The following is an 18,691-nucleotide window of genomic DNA, read 5'->3' on the forward strand; positions in this document are numbered from 1 at the left end:
AAAATACTTATCACGTAATTAGTAGTAATGAACTATTTTTATTATATTGACTTTCTTGCTAGATAAGGAATCCAGAAGGTAATAACATTTTTAATTATTAGTAATAAAAATTAATATAATTTTTTATAACATTTTTTTCTTTGTTTCAGAAAAAAAATTCAAATGACGATGAAAAAAGGATTTTTTTCCACAAAATTTCAAATGTAAATTATATTTGCCATTCTCGATAAAATCCGCTAGAGTGCAACGATTATGGAAAGAGAAAGTTTTTCAGAAAATTTTGAAGTTGGTAAGCACTGAAAGAAAATATGATTTTCATATTTAAATATGAACTTTCGAAAGATTAATTATTTCTATAATGTTTTTGACCTTGTAAAATTCACGGTCATATAGAACTTTCATAATTTAAAATTTTGTCATTTTATTAACATTAAAAAAAAAAGAGAGGAAAAATTTACAAATTTCGATAAATAGAAAGAATAAAAATTTTTATTATTTTAATTACTAATCGATTTTTACATTTCTTTAAAATTTTTGTAGGAGAAAAAGAAAAGAATTAAAGGTGAATGTTTGTAAGTTCGCGTCTCTCAGTTGGAAAATCTCAATGAAATTTATTATCTTTTATACTAAATAATCTTGAATAAACTTATAGGAATTACGTTTGCATTTAAAGGCAAGCGTTGTAACGTTATTTTATTCATTCGTGAAAGAAATGTCAAACCGAATGTTTAGGTGACTTTAAAGTTTTCAAATTTCTAACAAAAAGAAAAATATAACTCGTGTCAATGCACCTTTATTTTGTGTTTAAAGAATTTGTGATAAATCAAAAGTGCGGAAATCGTGTCGAAAAAAAACTAAATTTTAAATTCGCAAAAATTAACGAAACCAAAATTAAATTAATTCAGAAATTAAAAATTCATAAAATTAAAATCAAAAAATAAAATACAAAATTATTTAATATTTACGTTACTGAAAATTATAATTTTTTTTTTAATAATAAGGAAAATCGTATTTAATTGAAATAAAGTGCAAGGTCGAGGAAACAAGCAAAAAAAGGCATAAATTACGCAATTTGTTATTAAAAATTTTTTTTTTTTTATTGATGGATAACTTTATTGAATGACAGAAATTTTATGAAGTGAGAAAAGAAAATGGAATATTTCAAATGTGGTGTATCTTTGATTGTAATATCAGTTTTTTGTATAACTGGAATTTCTTTAGCGTTCATTTGGAATAATGAAGAGAAACCAAAAAAGCCACATATTATTTTTATAATGGCTGATGATCTTGTAAGATTTCTTATTAAATTTAATGTATTAGTTATACAACGCAAAATTTATAGTTTATACAAGAAAGTTTTCTCTCTGCAAATAACAATTATTTTTAGAAACCGGATTTTATATGAAACTTGAAAAATTTATACAATTTTACGACTATTTGAGAAAGTCTTCCGCATGAATCTCTTTTTTCATGATGTCTTTAAATTAGATTTATGTTATTTACAATTTACAATTTACAAAATTAGGAAAAATTTTATTCATAATTATTTCTATTGTACAAAGCAATGAGGATTTCCTTTTCTTTTGATTTATAAATTCTCTGAAAATTATTATGTCAATATCGTAATCGAAAAATTCGAAAGGTTTCTACGCGGGAATTTTTTTATTTGTTTTTTAAAATATTTTTATTTATTTATTTGTTAATTTTTGTTTTATTGTATTTTTTTACTTTTTGTTTTTCATTCGCTACTTTATTTCAAATCCGTTTCGTATTCGCTTCGTAAAGTTTTCATTTGTTTGAAATTTTGAATTTACAATTTTTCTTTATCATTTATTTGTTTCTCTTTTCTTTTACTAATTTTATCTGCTTTGTTGAGTTTTCTTTTGTTTTAAATTTTGAATTTACAATTTTTCTTTATCATTTCTTTTATTTGTTTCTCTTTTTTTTTTTTTTTTTTTTGCTAATTTTTGCCCATTTTTCATAAACTTATTGTACTCGAAAAAGTTTTTTTTATTTTTATTGTCATTGTTACTTTATCAAGAGGGAAAATCCTTGATCTGCATTCACGATAGATCTGATAATTATAGCCTTGATCTTTACAATCTTGTTATGAAAATATTTTCTAAAACTTTTTTTTAACAGATTTTTTTTCTTTTTTCGTTTTCTTTGTAAACTTGTGAAAAATTGAAATAAGTGATTAAACTGAAGATTTTATCGAAAAATTAATTATTATATTTATTATTAATTTTCAGGGTTGGAATGACTTGAGTTTCCATGGAGCCGATCAGATTCCAACTCCAAATATTGATGCTCTTGCATATAATGGAGTGATTTTAAATAGATATTATACTCTGCCGACTTGTACACCATCGAGAACGGCATTTCTTTCTGGTCGTTATCCCATAAGAGCAGGTAATTAATTTTATTCACTTGATAGTCGCATAAACCTAAATGATAATACCTCCTGCATAACAAGTTTAAATTTACCAGCTCAACAAAATTCAATAGCATCTTTGTTATCCGAGACTATAGATTTTACTAATTTATCACAGTTGAATAATTTTTATAATATATATAATTCATTACTTGATTTGGTTTTTTGCGATCCTTTTTATGTAAGCGTTAGTTTATCAAATGATGCTATATTGCCGATTGACAATTATCACCCACCATTATTAATTAATTTTTCAACAAAACATGTGCTCTTACAAAGTTCGGAACACACTGATTTAAAATTTGATTTTAAAAATTGTAATCATGTAGGGATGGTCAGTTATTTGAATGCAATAAATTGGAAACAGGTACTAGATACAAACATTGTGGATGACGCCGTTGATATTTTTTATGATATTTTGTATTGTGCTTTTACCAGATTTGTTCCTGTAAATGCTATCTATAAATCTAGTTATCCACCGTGGTTTACATTTGAACTTAAAAAACTGGTTCTTGAAAAAAAGATTGCGCATGCTCATTATATGAAATTTAAAACAAATGATAATTATTTAAAATTTTCTAATTTAAGTTCAAGATGCAAATCTTTGTCAAATACATGCTATAATAATTATATTTCTAATACTGAGAATTCGATAATTGACTGTCCGAAAACATTTTGGAAATATGTTAACATTAATAGGAAAAATCAACGTCTACCTAATTTTATGAATTTTGGTAAAGAGTCAGGTGATAGTCCTGTCAAAATTGCAAACCTTTTCGCTACGTTTTTTAGTTCTGTTTATACTACGCCATTTCAAGATTTAAATAATAATTCTAATGTTACAGGTTCGATGGATTTAAATAATATGTATTTTTCAAGGGAGGAAATTTTATCTAAATTAAAAAATCTTGATATCAGTAAGGGGGCGGGATCTGATAAGATACCTCCATCATTTCTTCGTTCTTTTTGTTATTCTTTGGTCGAACCTTTACACATTTTATTTAATTTATCATTACGTTGTTGTATATTTCCTTATGAGTGGAAAAAGGGCATTATTGTACCGATATATAAAAGTGGAAGCAAAAATGACATTGCAAATTATCGACCTATAACAATTCTTAGCGCTATACCAAAGGTTTTTGAAAGTTTGATACACGATTCTCTTTACTTAGCTACATCAAATATTATTATTGATGAACAACATGGTTTTGTTAAAGGAAGATCATCGATTACTAATCTTGCTTTGTTTACAAACTCACTTGCGTTGGATCTTGAAATGGGGAAACAAGTTGATGCAATTTATGTGGATTTTTCTAAGGCTTTTGATAAGGTGGATCACAACATACTTTTACGCAAGCTGAGAATCATGGGCATGTCTGAAAATTTAATTAATTTTTTTAAAAGTTATCTTACGGATAGACCTCATATGGTGAGAGTTGAACATGACTATTCTGATGCGTTTAAATCTACCTCGGGAGTTCCTCAAGGGTCTCATCTCGGTCCTTTATTGTTTGTTTTATATATTAACGATATAAAATTTGTTTTTAAATATTCCAAATTTTTGTTGTACGCAGATGACCTGAAAATTTTTAAAGCAATTAATGCAAATAACCCTTGTCTCGATTCTAAACAACTCAGGTTAGATCTTAAACATCTTATAGTTTGGTGTAAGAAAAATCATTTGACCTTCAATTTAGATAAGAGTGTAGTAATCTCATTTGCGAGGAAAATCACATTTGTATATAGTTATACTGTGGGTTCAAGTGAATTAAATAGAGTGACTCAGGTTCGAGACTTGGGGGTTTTGATTGGTAAAGATCTCAATTATAATGAACATATCTCCGAAGTTATCTCTAAATCTTTAAAATCTCTGGGATTTGTAATGAGAAATGCATCTGCTTTTCATAATCTATCAGCGTTAAAAACTTTGTATTTTTCATTGATCAGATCAATAGTAGAGTATGCTATAGTCATTTGGGTGCCATATTACACATATAATATTATAAGATTTGAACGCATTCAGAATAGGTTTCTTCGTTTCATTGCGCGTCAACTTCACATACCATTTGATTTTCATGCTCATGATTACTGCAGCTTGCGTTCTGTGCTCAATATACCAAGGGTTTCTTTAAGATTCCTATATATTGATTTATCATTTTTATATAAATTATTTAATGGATTCTTTAATTGTCAGTCACTTATATCACTAATTAATTTACGTGTGCCACTAAGACCTTCTAGGTATTTTTCTTTATTCTCTGTTCCATTTCATAGAACGAATTATGGAAATCATTCTTTGATGACCAGGCTTTGTAGAGAAGCAAATGATGTTTATAATGATATTGATTTTTTTGATCGTAACTCTATGAGATTTCACACACTTTTGCGTCAGCTTGTTTTTAGAGATATGTAGTTCACTATTTTAAGTTCAGCTACTTATGTTTCATTTTTGATAATATTTAGTAATTTTGCTTAGTGCAATAAAATTAGTATTAAGAGTACTTTGTACGAAAGGGCACAGTCCCGTTTACTACTTAAATAAATAAAATAAATAATTCGTAACGGGAGAAGTTGTAAAAAGAAAATTCATCAAAATTGTGCAGTAAAAAAATAACTAAATGAATAAAGAAGTAAATAAAGAAATAAAGAGGTGAATAAAGAAATAAGGAAGTAAATATAGAAATAAATAAATAAAGAACTAAATAAAGAAGTAATAAACAAATAATTAAAATAAAAAAGAAAGCAAAAAATGTAAATCTATTATCTATATTAATAATCTTTGTAATCCGGTAATATATTCGCAGTTTGAAGTTGTTTTCGTTTGCTTTCTGTTTCCCATTTTTTTGTGGTATTTTTCTTTTTAATGTTTTCAATTTTAAAAGTAAAGAAATTTTAATTTAATGTTTTGAATTTAGAATATTTTTTTTTGGTAATTATGAATCTGAAATAAGTGAATTCATGTAAAGAATGTTATCAAACATTTTTCAAAATAATTGAATTTATCAGAAAAATTTTATTATTTAGGAAAAGAATTAATTTTTTTCTAACAAAGAATTTAATTGAAATTTTAAAAAATTAATAATATTTCTGTAAAGAATTTTATTTAAATTCTTTAAAATAATTCAATTCTTGCGAAGACTTTTAGATATTTATGATAATAATTCAATTCTCATGAATAATTTTATCAAAATTTTTCAAATTAATTAAATTTCAGCGAAGAATTTTATCAAATTTTTAAAAATAATTGAATTCTTTTGAGAAATTTTATTTAAATTGTATTGAAAATAATTGAATTCCTGCAAAGAATTGTATAAATTATGAAAATAATTGAATTTTTTCAAAGAATTCAATTAAAATTATATTGAAAATATTTTAATTCTCATAGAGAATTTAATCAAAATTTTTCAAAATAATTGAATTTTTGCGAAGAATTGTAGTAAGTAAATTAATTCTTATAGAGAATTTCATCAAAATTTTTCAAAATAATTGTCTGCAAACAAATTTATTATTTAGGAAAAGAATTAAATTCTTTCAAATTATTTAATTAAATTTTTTTCTTATAAAGAATTGTATTGAAAATTTTTAAAATAATAACATTTTCTTGAATAATTTTATTAAAATCCATTCAAATAATTAAATTCCTGCGAATAATTTTTTTTAATTATGAAAATAATTTAATTCTCATAAATAATTTTATCAAAATTTTTCAAAGTATTTGAATTTCTGCGAAGAACTTTATAAAAATTCTTTAAAATAATTAAATTTCTGTAAAAATGTTTATAAATTATGAAAATAATTAAAAATTTTGCTGAGAATTTTATTCAAATTAACAAAAATAATTGAATTTCTTTGAGGAATTTAATTAAAATTGTAGGCATTGAAAATTTTTCAAAATAATTTAACTTTTGCAAAGAATTTTATTATTTATGAAAATAATTAAATTTTTTCAAAGTATTTAAATAAATATTTTTCTTATAAAAAATTGTATTGAAATTTGTATTTTTATTTATTGTTTTTAGGGAATAAAAAAATATAAAAATAAAAAAACCAATAAATCCATAAACTTAAAAAATAAAATTCTTTAAAATAATTGAATTCCTGCGAAAAATTTTAGAAATTATAAAAATAATTGAAGTTTTGGTAAAAATTTCTTATAAAGAATTTAATAGAAATTTTCCATAATAATAACATGTTATCGAAGAATTATTATTAAAATTCTTTATTGTAATTAAATTCTTGTGAAGATTATTAATAACTAGCAAAAACTGACGCGCGCGAGCGCGCGTGCATTTTTTTTTCAACGTTTTATTTTAAATAATTAAAACTTTATTTTTTCAGCGAATTTGAACCATTATGATGTCACAATTTTTTAGCAAATGCTGTGAACAAATTGTGACGTCATTATGGTTCAAATGCCATTAAAGAAATTATTTCATCTTCTATTAATTAATATATTTTTGCATTTTCTTTTTTTATATAAATAAATTAAAATTTTTATTTATTAATTGAAAATATCTGTTCGCAGTTTATATTTTTTTTTTGTTTAATATTTTAATAATTTTATGTTTTAATATATATATAAATATATTTTTTCTATTAAAATAGCAATTCTTTAAAATGATTATTATTATTTTTAAGGGTATTTTAATTATTATTATGACGTTATAATGTTTTAAATAAATTTAAAAAATGGAAATGCTGGAAAGAATGAAAAATACATTTTTTTTAGAAATATAAAATTATTCAATTAACATCTTCTATCTTTATATCTTCTCTCTATATTAATATCTTCTTCTTCTATCTTCTTTGATTTAGTTGTAATTTACTTTTTTGTTTCCTATCTTCTTTAATAATTTTATGTTTCAATATTTTTAATTTTAGAGGCATTTCACGTCAGAAATATCACGATTTGCAAAGAGTATGCCGATTTTCGCAAAACTTCGTGGGATTATAGTTCTATATAAGAGACTTCTTTCCCCTAAATTTTTTCAAAAAAAATTCAAAATTGTTGAAGATACGCCATTTTGAATTTTAATATTAATTTTATAAAATTTTGAATATCTCGGAATATTGTTTATGGATTTTTATGAAATTTACACATTTTTCAGGTAAAAGTATGTACTTTAAAATGCAAATAAAGTTAATAAAAAAAAATTAATTTTTAAATAAAAAAATTAAAAAAAATTTTTTTAAACAATTTTTTGTTTATTTACTCCTCTCTGAGAAAAATGTTATTAACATATTTGGATTCCTTATGAATTCACCTTTAATTTCATAAAAAAAAATTGATGGAGACTCAACTGGTTCCGGAGATATTGAATTTTTTGTAAAAAAAAGCGTCGCCGCGCCATAGCACCATACTGCACAAGTCGCGTAGTACGTTACCGCAGTCGTGCATTGCTGCTGTAACTATGACTATTTTTTTACAAAAAATTCAATATCTCTGGAACCAGTTGAGTCTCCATCAATTTTTTTTTATGAAATTAAAGGTGAATTCATAAGGAATCCAAATATGTTAATAACATTTTTCTCAGAGAGGAGTAAATAAACAAAAAATTGTTTTAAAAAATTTTTTTTAATTTTTTATTTAAAAATTAATTTTTTTTTTATTAACTTTATTTGCATTTTAAAGTACATACTTTTACCTGAAAAATGTGTAAATTTCATAAAAATCCATAAACAATATTCCGAGATATTCAAAATTTTATAAAATTAATATTAAAATTCAAAATGGCGTATCTTCAACAATTTTGAATTTTTTTTGAAAAAATTTGGGGGAAAGAAGTCTCTTATATAGAACTATAATCCCACAAACTTTTGCGAAAATCGGCATACCCTTTGCAAATCGTGATATTTCTGACGTGAAATGCCTCTTTAATTAAAATTAATATATTGAATTTCATTTAAATTCTTGCAAAAAATTTGAGAATCATTGAATTTCTTCAAAAAATGTCATTATTTATGAAAATAATTCAATTTTCGCTAAAAATCATTAAATCAATTTTGGAAACCCTAATTAAATTTTTCTGAAGAATTATTTTTTATTTTTTGTTTAATAATTGTGTTTCTTTAATAATTTTAATTGGATATTTTTAAAGTAATTTAAATTTATGAACAATTTTTTTCAAGTTTTTAAAACTAATTTTTAAATTTGTAAATTTAGTTGAAACATCTATTGTTTACATTTATCCCTTGTTTACAATTACCCCAAATGGCTCTAATTGTAAATTGATTGTTTTGTTGATTTTTGAATTTTATTTCGGAATAATTCAATTTTTTATTATGTATTTTTCATGATTTGAAGACTTTATATAGTCTTTAAAAGACTTGATAGTATTTAAATAGTTGAAATGAAAGGCGGTGCCTAAAGTATTTTTTTTAAGTTCATTATTTTTTTTTCTTTTTAGAAAATCTATTTTCTATAATATTGTGTTAAAAAAAACGTTAACATTTTATATTTTATTTGAACAGAAGATAACGATAAGTTTAATTCTTGCAAAAGAAAGCACTTATAAGTTAATTCTACACACAAACACACACAGAAATACGTTTATTTTTTACGTAAGTGCCAATAAATTAATTTCAATTTTTTATTTAAAATGAAATAATTTAATTTTGAATTAATTGTATTTTTGATATTTGAATAATTAATTATTATTTTGAACAATTACATTTTTCAATGATTTCAAAATAATTAAATTTTTATTAAAAACAGAATAATTTATTTTTGAATTAATTAAAATTGTTTGATTTATTTTTGAATAATTAATAATTGACTTTTGAATTATTTAAAATTCAAATATTGTAAAAAATTAATAAAATATTTAAAAAAACAATTTATTTTTAACATAATAAAAAAAGTAATTTATTAAAATACTAAATTCAAATAGATTTTGAATTGCAATTATTTTTAAAAATAAATAAATTTTTTGTGTAAAATCATTTTTTTAAAATTAATTAAAATTTGAAACAATTGAATTTTTTTTTTTCATTTTTGAAAAATTAATTATTTCGAACAATTTTTTAAACATAAAAGAACCAGGAGCTATTATCACTCATAATAGCAATCAAAAAAAGCACACACTAAAGGGATCGCTCTTCCCAAAAAATTTAGACTCTAGATCCTGCACTGTATAAGTTAATAATTGAAGATTAATTAAATTTTTGAAAAATTAAATATTAAAAAATTAATTATTTTGAATAATTAATATTATTGAATAGTAATTTACGAAAACGACCAATGTAATAAAATTTAGAACGATATTTTTTATTGATTCAGGAAAATTGAATTTTTTAATTAAAATTAATAATCGTTGAAAATTGAAAATAATACAACTTTTATTGACAATTCGATATTTCAGTTTTTTTAGATTTTAAAAATGCATAAAATTTTCAATAATAATAATAAATCAAAATACAATAAATATTATCAATTATAATTATAAATAAAAAAAAATAATAATAATAATAATAAGATATACGAATAAAATTTGTTTTTAAGTTATTTTGAGATTTTTATTTAACAAAATAAAATGAAATAATATAAATGATTTAATTAAGAAGAAAATTTTAATTAATAATTAGAATTTACCAATCTACAGTTTTTTTTCCACTGAAAACGGTAACCTCTCGCCTGATACCAGATATTTTTCCACGATTTTTCAAACACAATAATTCTTGTCACAATTTAACGTTTTTTAAAAACACCCGCACTACCGCATAACATAACATCGGAAATGTCAAAACATCACGAAAAATATAAACAAACAAAAAAATCATGATAATAATTCGCAAATGATAACTAACAACTAACTTCATACTGCGAACGGACAGAATGAAAAACCACAGACTTTAATAAAGTTAATAATTAATTATGAAAATATTTTAATTTTATTGTTAATTAATAATTAATCATTTTATCAAAGTTTTTCAAAAGTAATTGAATTTCTACGAAGAAATTGATTATAATTCTTTAAAATAATAAACTTCCAGCGAAAAATGTTAGAAATTAGAAAAATAATTGAATTTTGTTAAAAATTTCTTATAAAGAATTTAATTGAAATTATTCAAAATTATAATATTTTTGCGAAGAATTGTTATTAAAATTCTTTAATGTAATTAAATTCTTGTGAAGACTATTAATAATTAAGAAAATATATCATTTTTATTGTTAATTAATAATTAATCATTTTATCAAATTTTTTCAAAAGTAATTGAATTTCTACGAAGAATTTTATTAAAGTTTTTGAAAACAATAAATAATTATAATTAATTAGTAAATTAGTTAATAATTGATTTTTTAAAAATGTTGAGTCTGAAATTATTAGAAAATTGAAATTAATATTTGAAAATAAACAATTTTTTTAATTTGCATAATAATAATAAACGAAACACAGTGTTTCGCGAGCTGGCGCTAGTTATTTTAATAAATTACAGTAATTAAATAATTTATTTTATAATTCAATTAATTAATTGTTAATAATTGAATTTTGCAAAAATAAGTAATAAGTGTTCGTTTTTTTTTTAGGAATGCAGGGATTTCCCTTGAGAGCAGCGGAGCCACGAGGAATCCCCTTGAACGTGACATTATTGCCGAAATATTTGAAAAATTTAGGATATGTCACGAGGCTCATTGGAAAATGGCACACGGGATATTACACCGAAGGTCATACTCCCGCGAATCGTGGATTTGATTCATTTTACGGCTATTATAATGGAATGATACAGTATTATAATTATACATACACTCAGGATAAAAAATACGTTGGCTACGATTTACACGATGATTTGCCAAATTCACTGAATATCGCCCCCGATCATAATCAAGAATATTTCACTGATATTTTGTCGAAAAAAACCGAGGAGATTATTAATAATCATAATCCAGAAATTCCTCTATTTTTGGAAATTGCACATCTTGCTCCACATTGCAGCAATGCTGCCGATCCTTTAGAAGTTCGCAATTTATCTCAACTAAATTCAACATTTGGATACATTAAAAATTTTAATCGAAGAAAATATGCAGGTTTTTTTGAATATTTTTCAAATTCGTACATTATTTAAAAAATTAAATAATTAATAATTCATTCATTCATTTATTTTTTATCATTATAATTAATATTTAATAATTAATTAATTCATTCATTCATTTTTTTCTACAGGGATGATGGAAGCTTTGGACGATTCTGTAGGTCGAACAGTGGCCGCATTAGAAAAGGCAAAAATGCTGGAAAATTCGATTATTGTCTTTGTTTCTGACAATGGAGCACAAAGTGAAGGATTTTTGGAAAATTTCGGATCAAATTATCCATTGAGAGGAGTAATTGATGCAAATTATATCATGATAAATATTTTCTTTTGCATTTAGAATTATAAATTGAGCTTTTATAGAGATTATAGATAATTAAGAATTTGATAGATTAAAAATTTTATTTTTCTAATTCTTTGTTTTTTTTATTTTTTCTCTAATCGAGTATTTGATTTTAGCTCAAGTTCACAGTTTACGAAGGTGGAGTTAGAGTACCAGCATGTATTTATTCTCCTTTGATAAAAATGCAATCGAGGGTATCAAATCTTTTTATGCACGTTACTGATTGGCTTCCCACGTTTTATTCAGCCGCCGGGGGAAATGTATTTGATTTGGGTCAAATCGATGGTGTCGATCAATGGTCAAAATTACAAAGAAATGAACAAGGGACAAGAAAATTTTTACTCGTCAATATTGATGAGAAGGAGAACACTGAAAGTGCCATTTTCCAGAAATTCAAAATTGTCAAAGGTAAACAAAAGAAATTAATTGTATAAAATATTTGTTAATTGAACATTTTGATTTTCTTTTTACTTTTTTTCAATTTAACAGTTTAATTTGTCAATAATTGAATTTTCTCAAAAAAATTTTTTCATTTATTGAATATAATAATAATTATAATAATTGTAATTAATAATTCTACCTAACAATTTTCTTAAAATTATCGATGAAAAATTAAACTCTTTTAAACAATTTTATGAGAGTTTTTGTAAATAATTCAATTCTTTTTGAAGAATTTCTTTGATTTAGTTAAAAGTAATGTAGTTTTTTAAATAATTTTTATTAAAAATTTTGAAAGTAGTTAAATTACACAAAGAATTTTACTATTTATAAAAATAATTGAATTCTTTCGAAGAATTTTATTATTTATGAAAATAATTAAAAATTTTGCTATAAATATAATTAATATTTTCGAAAATAATTGAATTTTTTCGAGGAATTATAATTAAAATTGTGTTGCAAATATTACAATTCTCATAAAGAATTTAATCAAAATTTTTTAAAATAATTGAAATCTTTTGAGAAATTTAATGGAAATTGTATTGAAAATAATTAAATTTATGCAAAGATTTTACTATTTAATTTTTAATGAAATAATTGAATTGTTTTGAAAAGATTTATTAAAATTTTAGAAAATAATTGATTCTTTTTTGGAATTTTATTACAATTTTGTTTAAATTTAAAAATAATTGAATTTTTGCAAAAAATTTTACTATTTATAAAAATAATTGAATTCTTCTGAAGATTGTTATTATTATTTATGAAAATAATTGAATTCTCGCGAAGATTTATATTAACATTTTTGAAAATATAATCAACAATAATTAATTTTCTAGTTAATAAGTGATTTTTAAAAATTTTAATTTTGAAATTATTCAAAACTTTATATTTGAAAATAAAAATTTTCGAAATTTGCATCATAATTTCCGCGTAACATTTGCTTTAATAATTTACCTAATTAATATTTTTTTAACTATTAATTACATTTTTTAGGTGCTTCTGATCAGTATAGTAAATATTATGGTGATTCTGGTAACAACGATTCTTATCCAGAATACAATATCACTCGTGTTCTCAATTCAGAGGCGAATTTAGCAATTCATAGTGTTCAAGACGAGGGAATTTCATCGAAAATTGTGACGAATCTACGAAATTTGAGTAGAATTCAATGCGAGGAATTTTCTCACTTTCCTAATTGTTCCAATTTGTGTTTATTTAATATTTATAACGATCCATGCGAAACTACGGACATATCAAGATCAAATCCATTGGTTAGTTGTTTTTAAATTATTAATAGTTAATTAATTAATTAATTAATTATTACTATTATTATTATTATTATTATTATTATTATTATTATTATTATTATTATTATTATTATTATTATTATTATTATTTATTATTATTATTTATTATTATTATTATTATTATTATTATTATTATTATTTATTATTTTCTATTTTTAAAAAAATAAACTAACAATTTTTCTGCAAGACTGTTTAAAATTCTGTTCTTCAATTTATTATTAATTTTTTTGCAAATATTTCGATAAAAAACGAATTTTTTTGTGCAGATTGTCAAATACATGGAAAGAAGACTAGCTGATTATAGAAAAGTTTTAATGAATCAAACAAATGCTCCTCTAGATCCCGCAGGATTACCGGAGCATTTCAATTACACCTGGATGCCATGGAGATCTGTAGAAGAACTTTAGAAAAAAAAGTCGCCAAGTAAATTTTTTTTTCTAAATTTCAATCTTTCGGTAGCAAAATTAATTATTATTTTCAAAAGTGGAGAAAATTTTTCAAAAACTTTTTTTAAGGACTTTTTCAGACTTTTTCAGACTTTTTCACACTTTTTCATACTTTTTTAAACTTTCTTAGACTTTTTTCTAGACTTTTTTCGAGTTTTAAAATACTTTTTTAATAAAGATTTCCTAAATTGCATTCAATTATATTTCTAATTACTTTTCTTATAATTATCCATAATTTTGCGATAAAGAATTTCTTTTTGCATTTATTATTAATTTATTAATCGATAATTAATAAAAAAAATCTTAAAGATGATCTTAAGGAATTTTTCCCGCCAATTATGAGAATCAAAAAGTTAGTTATTTAAATTTAATCTTATTGAAGATTCTACTTTGTTCGTTAAAAATCGTCGAAGAGTAAGCTGCTTGTCTTCCGCGATTAATTATTTTTTGTAACTCAGGGGAATTCTTCAAGGAAAAGGAAGGAGAAAAAAAAAGTTGCCCGTCACACTTGTTCGGCTTTTTTTTCTTCTTCTTCTTTTTACTCTCTGCACGCCATTGTATAAAGATTATGCGCGATCATAACGAAATTGTGTGCAAAAGATCTTGATATCACTTTAATGTCTGTCTCGTACATATATTCTCCCTTATCAAAATGAATACATCTTGTAATTTAAAACTCATTTTTCAAAAAAACAAAAAAAAATAAATAAAAAAAAAAATAAAAAAGAGGAAGAAAGTAAATAATAATACGGAAAAATTTCCATTGAATGAAAAATTCTAAATTACTGAATAAAATTACATTTTGCAATTTTAAATGTCTACATTGACTATGATTTATTTTTTTATCTTATCTCAATCTTTTTAAATTTAATAAATTATTTTGGTTCTCACCTCAAGCGAAAATTTTTAAAATTCATAAATTTTTAGAATACAATTGCTTCTGTGTAAATTTAAAAATTTGCAATAAAAAAAAATTTACGATAGAAATAAAGAAGTTGAATATTTAACAAAATGATTAATAATTGAAATAAATTATTAAAATTTATTATCATTGAATGAGTGAGAGATAAAAATATGGTTCAAATAAATATGATAAAAATAAGAAATAAAATCTTTAGTAAAATAGAGTTGAAATGAATTCAAATTTTGTAAAAACTTTAAAAGGAAGGTACGAGAGATTCGCAACGCTTTCCTGGTGGAAAATCGTTCTCACCTTAAGCAAAGGGTCTGAGAGCGAACATAATTGCACCTCATGCATCCTAGAATAAATTTATTCGCACCCAAGTATTCCTGGACCAATCAAAAGTAATTATTTTTATACTCGTCGTCGAGTGCCAGCTGTTGCGATAAAAACTATTCATTTTCTAATTTTCAAAACTCTGAAATAGTTCACAGAAGAAATCTGCAAATTCTTTGAAATTTTAGTTTTATTTCGATTCAAATTAAATGTCGATATTAATTATAATATTTATAATTATAATAATTATAATTAAACTTAAATTAAATTTTTCTTCTTTATTTTTATAAAATTGCCAAAAACAGGAATAAAAAACATGGAAAAAATCGATAATTCTCTTGAACAAGAAATTCGATAAGAATGAACTCTGTTTCCTGGATTTATAAATTTAACGACGTAATGACTTCGTCTGACGAAGGATTATTTATCGCGGCAATTGTCCAAGGACAAGAGAGAATTGGAAGAGCAAAAAAAAAGAAAGGAGAGAGATTTTACCTCTCGATCGTGCTAATAATTATTATCATAAATGGTCCAGGATAATTCGTCCCAATTTTATCATTCAAGAAAATTTCAAGAAAGAAATAGAAAATAAAAAGAGAATTAGAAAAATTATGGTCTAGGATAATTTGTCTCAATTTTTTCATTCAGAAAAATTTCGAGAATGAAAAAGAAAATAGAAAACTAAAAAAAACCAATTGGTCCAGGATAATTCGTCCCAATTTTTTCATTCAAGAAATTTGCGAAAAAGAAATAGAAAATAGAAAACTAAAAGAAAAATTGGTCCAGGATAATTCGTCCCAATTTTTTCATTCAAGAAATTTGCGAAAAAGAAATAGAAAATAGAAAACTAAAAGAAAAATTGGTCCAGGATAATTCGTCCCAATTTTTTCATTCAAGAAATTTGCGAAAAAGAAATAGAAAATAGAAAACTAAAAGAAAAATTGGTTCAGAAAAATTCGTTAATTTTTTCAATATTTCCATTCAAGAAAATTTGGAGAAAGAAATAGAAAATAGAAAACTAAAACGAAAATTTGTAAATTGCAAAATTTACAGAATAAAAAAGATAAATTTCTTTATTAAACAAAAAAAATTGAGTGTATTGTTTTTTCTTTCCCTTTTCGACATATTATAATCGCAAGATGAAATTTAATTTAAAGAAGGAGAAGAAGAAGAAGAATAAATTGTTCGATTTCCCGTCATAATTATGGAAAGAGAAGCACAGGACTTGAGCCATCAAGCTTCGAACAGTGATATAGACAAAAGCGGCGGCAGCTGTGAGCTGCTCGGCTATTAAAAGCGACTTACCCAAACCCCTGTTCGTATATTCTAGCCCTTGATTCGCTTCCACAACCCCATGATGCATCGCTCGTCATGAAATGTGAAGAGTAACATTTACCTTTGTGTGAAATCTCTCTGTATACGTATATATTATAACGTTCCACAGCCGTTTTGACCAAGATTGCTAAATGAGCTGTGAGAGACAGCCTTGATGCGTATAACTGTTTTTTTCCTCCCCGAGGAAAAAAAAATAACGCCAATTTAACAACGTACCAATGTGAACGAAAACACAATTTTCTCGTATTTTTAGCGCCTCGGAAAATTAGCCCTCCCTTTATTCCGCAATTCTGAAAAAGAATTAAAGCAGAATTAATTTTTATCCAAGAGTCTGTAACTATTTAGTAATTAATTATTACATTATTTTTGTAATTTAATTAAAATAATTTGAATTTGCAGAATATCATTAAAATTTATTTATGAAAATTAAAAAATAACAAAATTTATACAAAAAAGAATTCAATTCTTTAGAAGAAAATTTAAATTCTTACGAAGAATTTTATTAAAATTTTATAAAATAATTGAATTCCATAAAGAAATTTTATTGAAATTATATTAAAAATAATTAATTTCGTTCTAAGAGTTTAAATTAAATCGTTTTAATTAAATTTATTATTTATGAAAATAATTGAATAATTAGGTACCATGAATTTTATTAAAATTACATTGAAAATAATTGAATTCTACTAACTTAAAATTTTTGTCAATAATTAAATTTTATGTACGAATTTTAAACAAATTTTTGACAATAATTCAATTATTTTGAGGATTTCAATTAAAATTACATTGAAAATATTTTCAAATTTTCGAATTTTTTCGAAGAATTTTATGAAACTTTTTGAAAATACTTGAATAATTTAATTATTATGAAGAATTTTATTAAATTTTTAAAAATAATTGAATTCTTGCAAAGAATGTTATTAAAACTTCTAAAAACAATTGACTTCTTGGGAAGAATTTTATTGCAATTTTAAAAATAATTGAATTCTTTCAAAGAATTTTATTATAACTTCTAAAAATAATTGGATTCTTTTAAAGAATGTTATTTTAAATTCTAAAAATATTTGAATTCCTGAGAAGAATTTTATTGAATTTTTAAAAATAATTGAATTCTTTCAAAGAGTTTTATTATAACTTCTAAAAATAATTGAATCTCTGTGAAGAATTTAATTATTTATAATAAACAATTGAATTCCTTCGAAGAATTTTATTAAAATTTTTTTAAATAATTAAATTTTTGCAGACAAATTTATTACAATTTTTTGAAAATAATTGAGTTATTTCAAAGAATTTTATTAATATTTTAGAAAACAATAATAATTATACTATAAGCTACTAAGTAGATATTTTAAAATTTTGATTCTAAAATCATTTAAAAATTGAAGTGATGATATTCATCAACTTTGTAAGTTAAATTTTTCTTTTTTGCTACAATTTAATTATGATTTCTTTTTGACAAAAATGATTGAATAATGATGTACATAAATGAAAATAGATTAACTTCTCTGTTTGCGAAAAGAGATCCAGCGAATGACAGATGAAAGATATTGAAGAAAGAAGATTGGTGAAAGAGGGGCAATTGGTCCATCCTTCGTCTCCTCCTATAAAGGAGCTCGCAGAAATTTCTCCACCTCTTTTTTTTTCTAAATGCAATATACTAGATTTCTTTCTTTCTTCTCCTCTTTTTTTCGCCCTTTCTCTCTCTCTCTCTCTCTCTTTCCCTTTATTTCTACGCTCAAGTTTCTTTGGCTCTTTCTCCCAAAAAAATTTCTCAATTTATTTTCTCTGTCCACGCGCCGACTCCACTTGGAGGCGCATATTCACATCTCCAGCCTTCTGATTCCACCGGTACCCACCACTATATTTCCACCACCTCTATAATACAAATCTTCAGTCTTCACCATCACCATAACATATCATCCTGCTAGTTTCCAATGTTTCGCATGCACGGACACCTGTAACCACGCAGACTCCTCTTCTTTAACGCGCGCATCCATCCGAAATTCCTCCTTCTCTGAAAATATTCAAAAAAACAATTATTCACTAAAAACAACGAAAAAGTGGAAAAAGAATCCCAAAATATTTTTCATTTCAAATTTACAAAAAAAAATTTTACCTCTCGGA

General features: G+C 23.4%; 2 protein-coding genes across 2 annotated transcripts; one reads left to right on the forward strand and one right to left on the reverse strand.

Moving 5' to 3' along the window:
* Window positions 1–555: 555 nt before the first annotated feature.
* On the forward strand, window positions 556–14,068 carry LOC122506898 (arylsulfatase B-like). The gene is made up of 7 exons (XM_043619313.1): window positions 556–1,289; window positions 2,253–2,412; window positions 10,962–11,459; window positions 11,596–11,753; window positions 11,921–12,212; window positions 13,236–13,513; window positions 13,816–14,068. The coding sequence occupies exons 1-7, from the start codon at window positions 1,152–1,154 to the stop codon at window positions 13,954–13,956; spliced, it is 1,665 nt and encodes a 554-aa protein (XP_043475248.1). The 5' UTR covers window positions 556–1,151; the 3' UTR covers window positions 13,957–14,068.
* Window positions 14,069–16,306: 2,238 nt separating this feature from the next.
* Window positions 16,307–18,544, reverse strand: LOC122506804. Its single transcript, XM_043619130.1, has 2 exons — window positions 18,069–18,544; window positions 16,307–16,857 (listed from the first exon to the last, which is right to left on the reverse strand). Exons 1-2 carry the CDS (start codon window positions 18,153–18,155, stop codon window positions 16,534–16,536), a joined length of 411 nt encoding a protein of 136 aa, XP_043475065.1. The 5' UTR covers window positions 18,156–18,544; the 3' UTR covers window positions 16,307–16,533.
* Window positions 18,545–18,691: the final 147 nt, after the last annotated feature.

This window comes from Leptopilina heterotoma, unplaced genomic scaffold (genome assembly GCF_015476425.1).
Source record: "Leptopilina heterotoma isolate Lh14 unplaced genomic scaffold, ASM1547642v1 Lhet_44, whole genome shotgun sequence".
NCBI classification, from domain to species: Eukaryota; Metazoa; Arthropoda; class Insecta; order Hymenoptera; family Figitidae; genus Leptopilina; species Leptopilina heterotoma.

Excerpts from the sequence above, each read along its gene's own strand:
- LOC122506898 (XM_043619313.1), top strand. The coding sequence starts at position 1,152 with ATGGAATATTTCAAATGTGGTGTATCTTTGATTGTAATATCAGTTTTT. Across the intron at positions 1,290-2,252 it reads TTATAATGGCTGATGATCTT|GGTTGGAATGACTTGAGTTT; the intron begins GTAAGATTTCTT and ends ATTAATTTTCAG. Across the intron at positions 12,213-13,235 it reads GAAATTCAAAATTGTCAAAG|GTGCTTCTGATCAGTATAGT; the intron begins GTAAACAAAAGA and ends TACATTTTTTAG.
- LOC122506804 (XM_043619130.1), bottom strand. The coding sequence starts at position 18,155 with ATGGACCAATTGCCCCTCTTTCACCAATCTTCTTTCTTCAATATCTTT. Across the intron at positions 16,858-18,068 it reads CTCTTTTCGCAAACAGAGAA|AATTGCGGAATAAAGGGAGG; the intron begins GTTAATCTATTT and ends ATTCTTTTTCAG.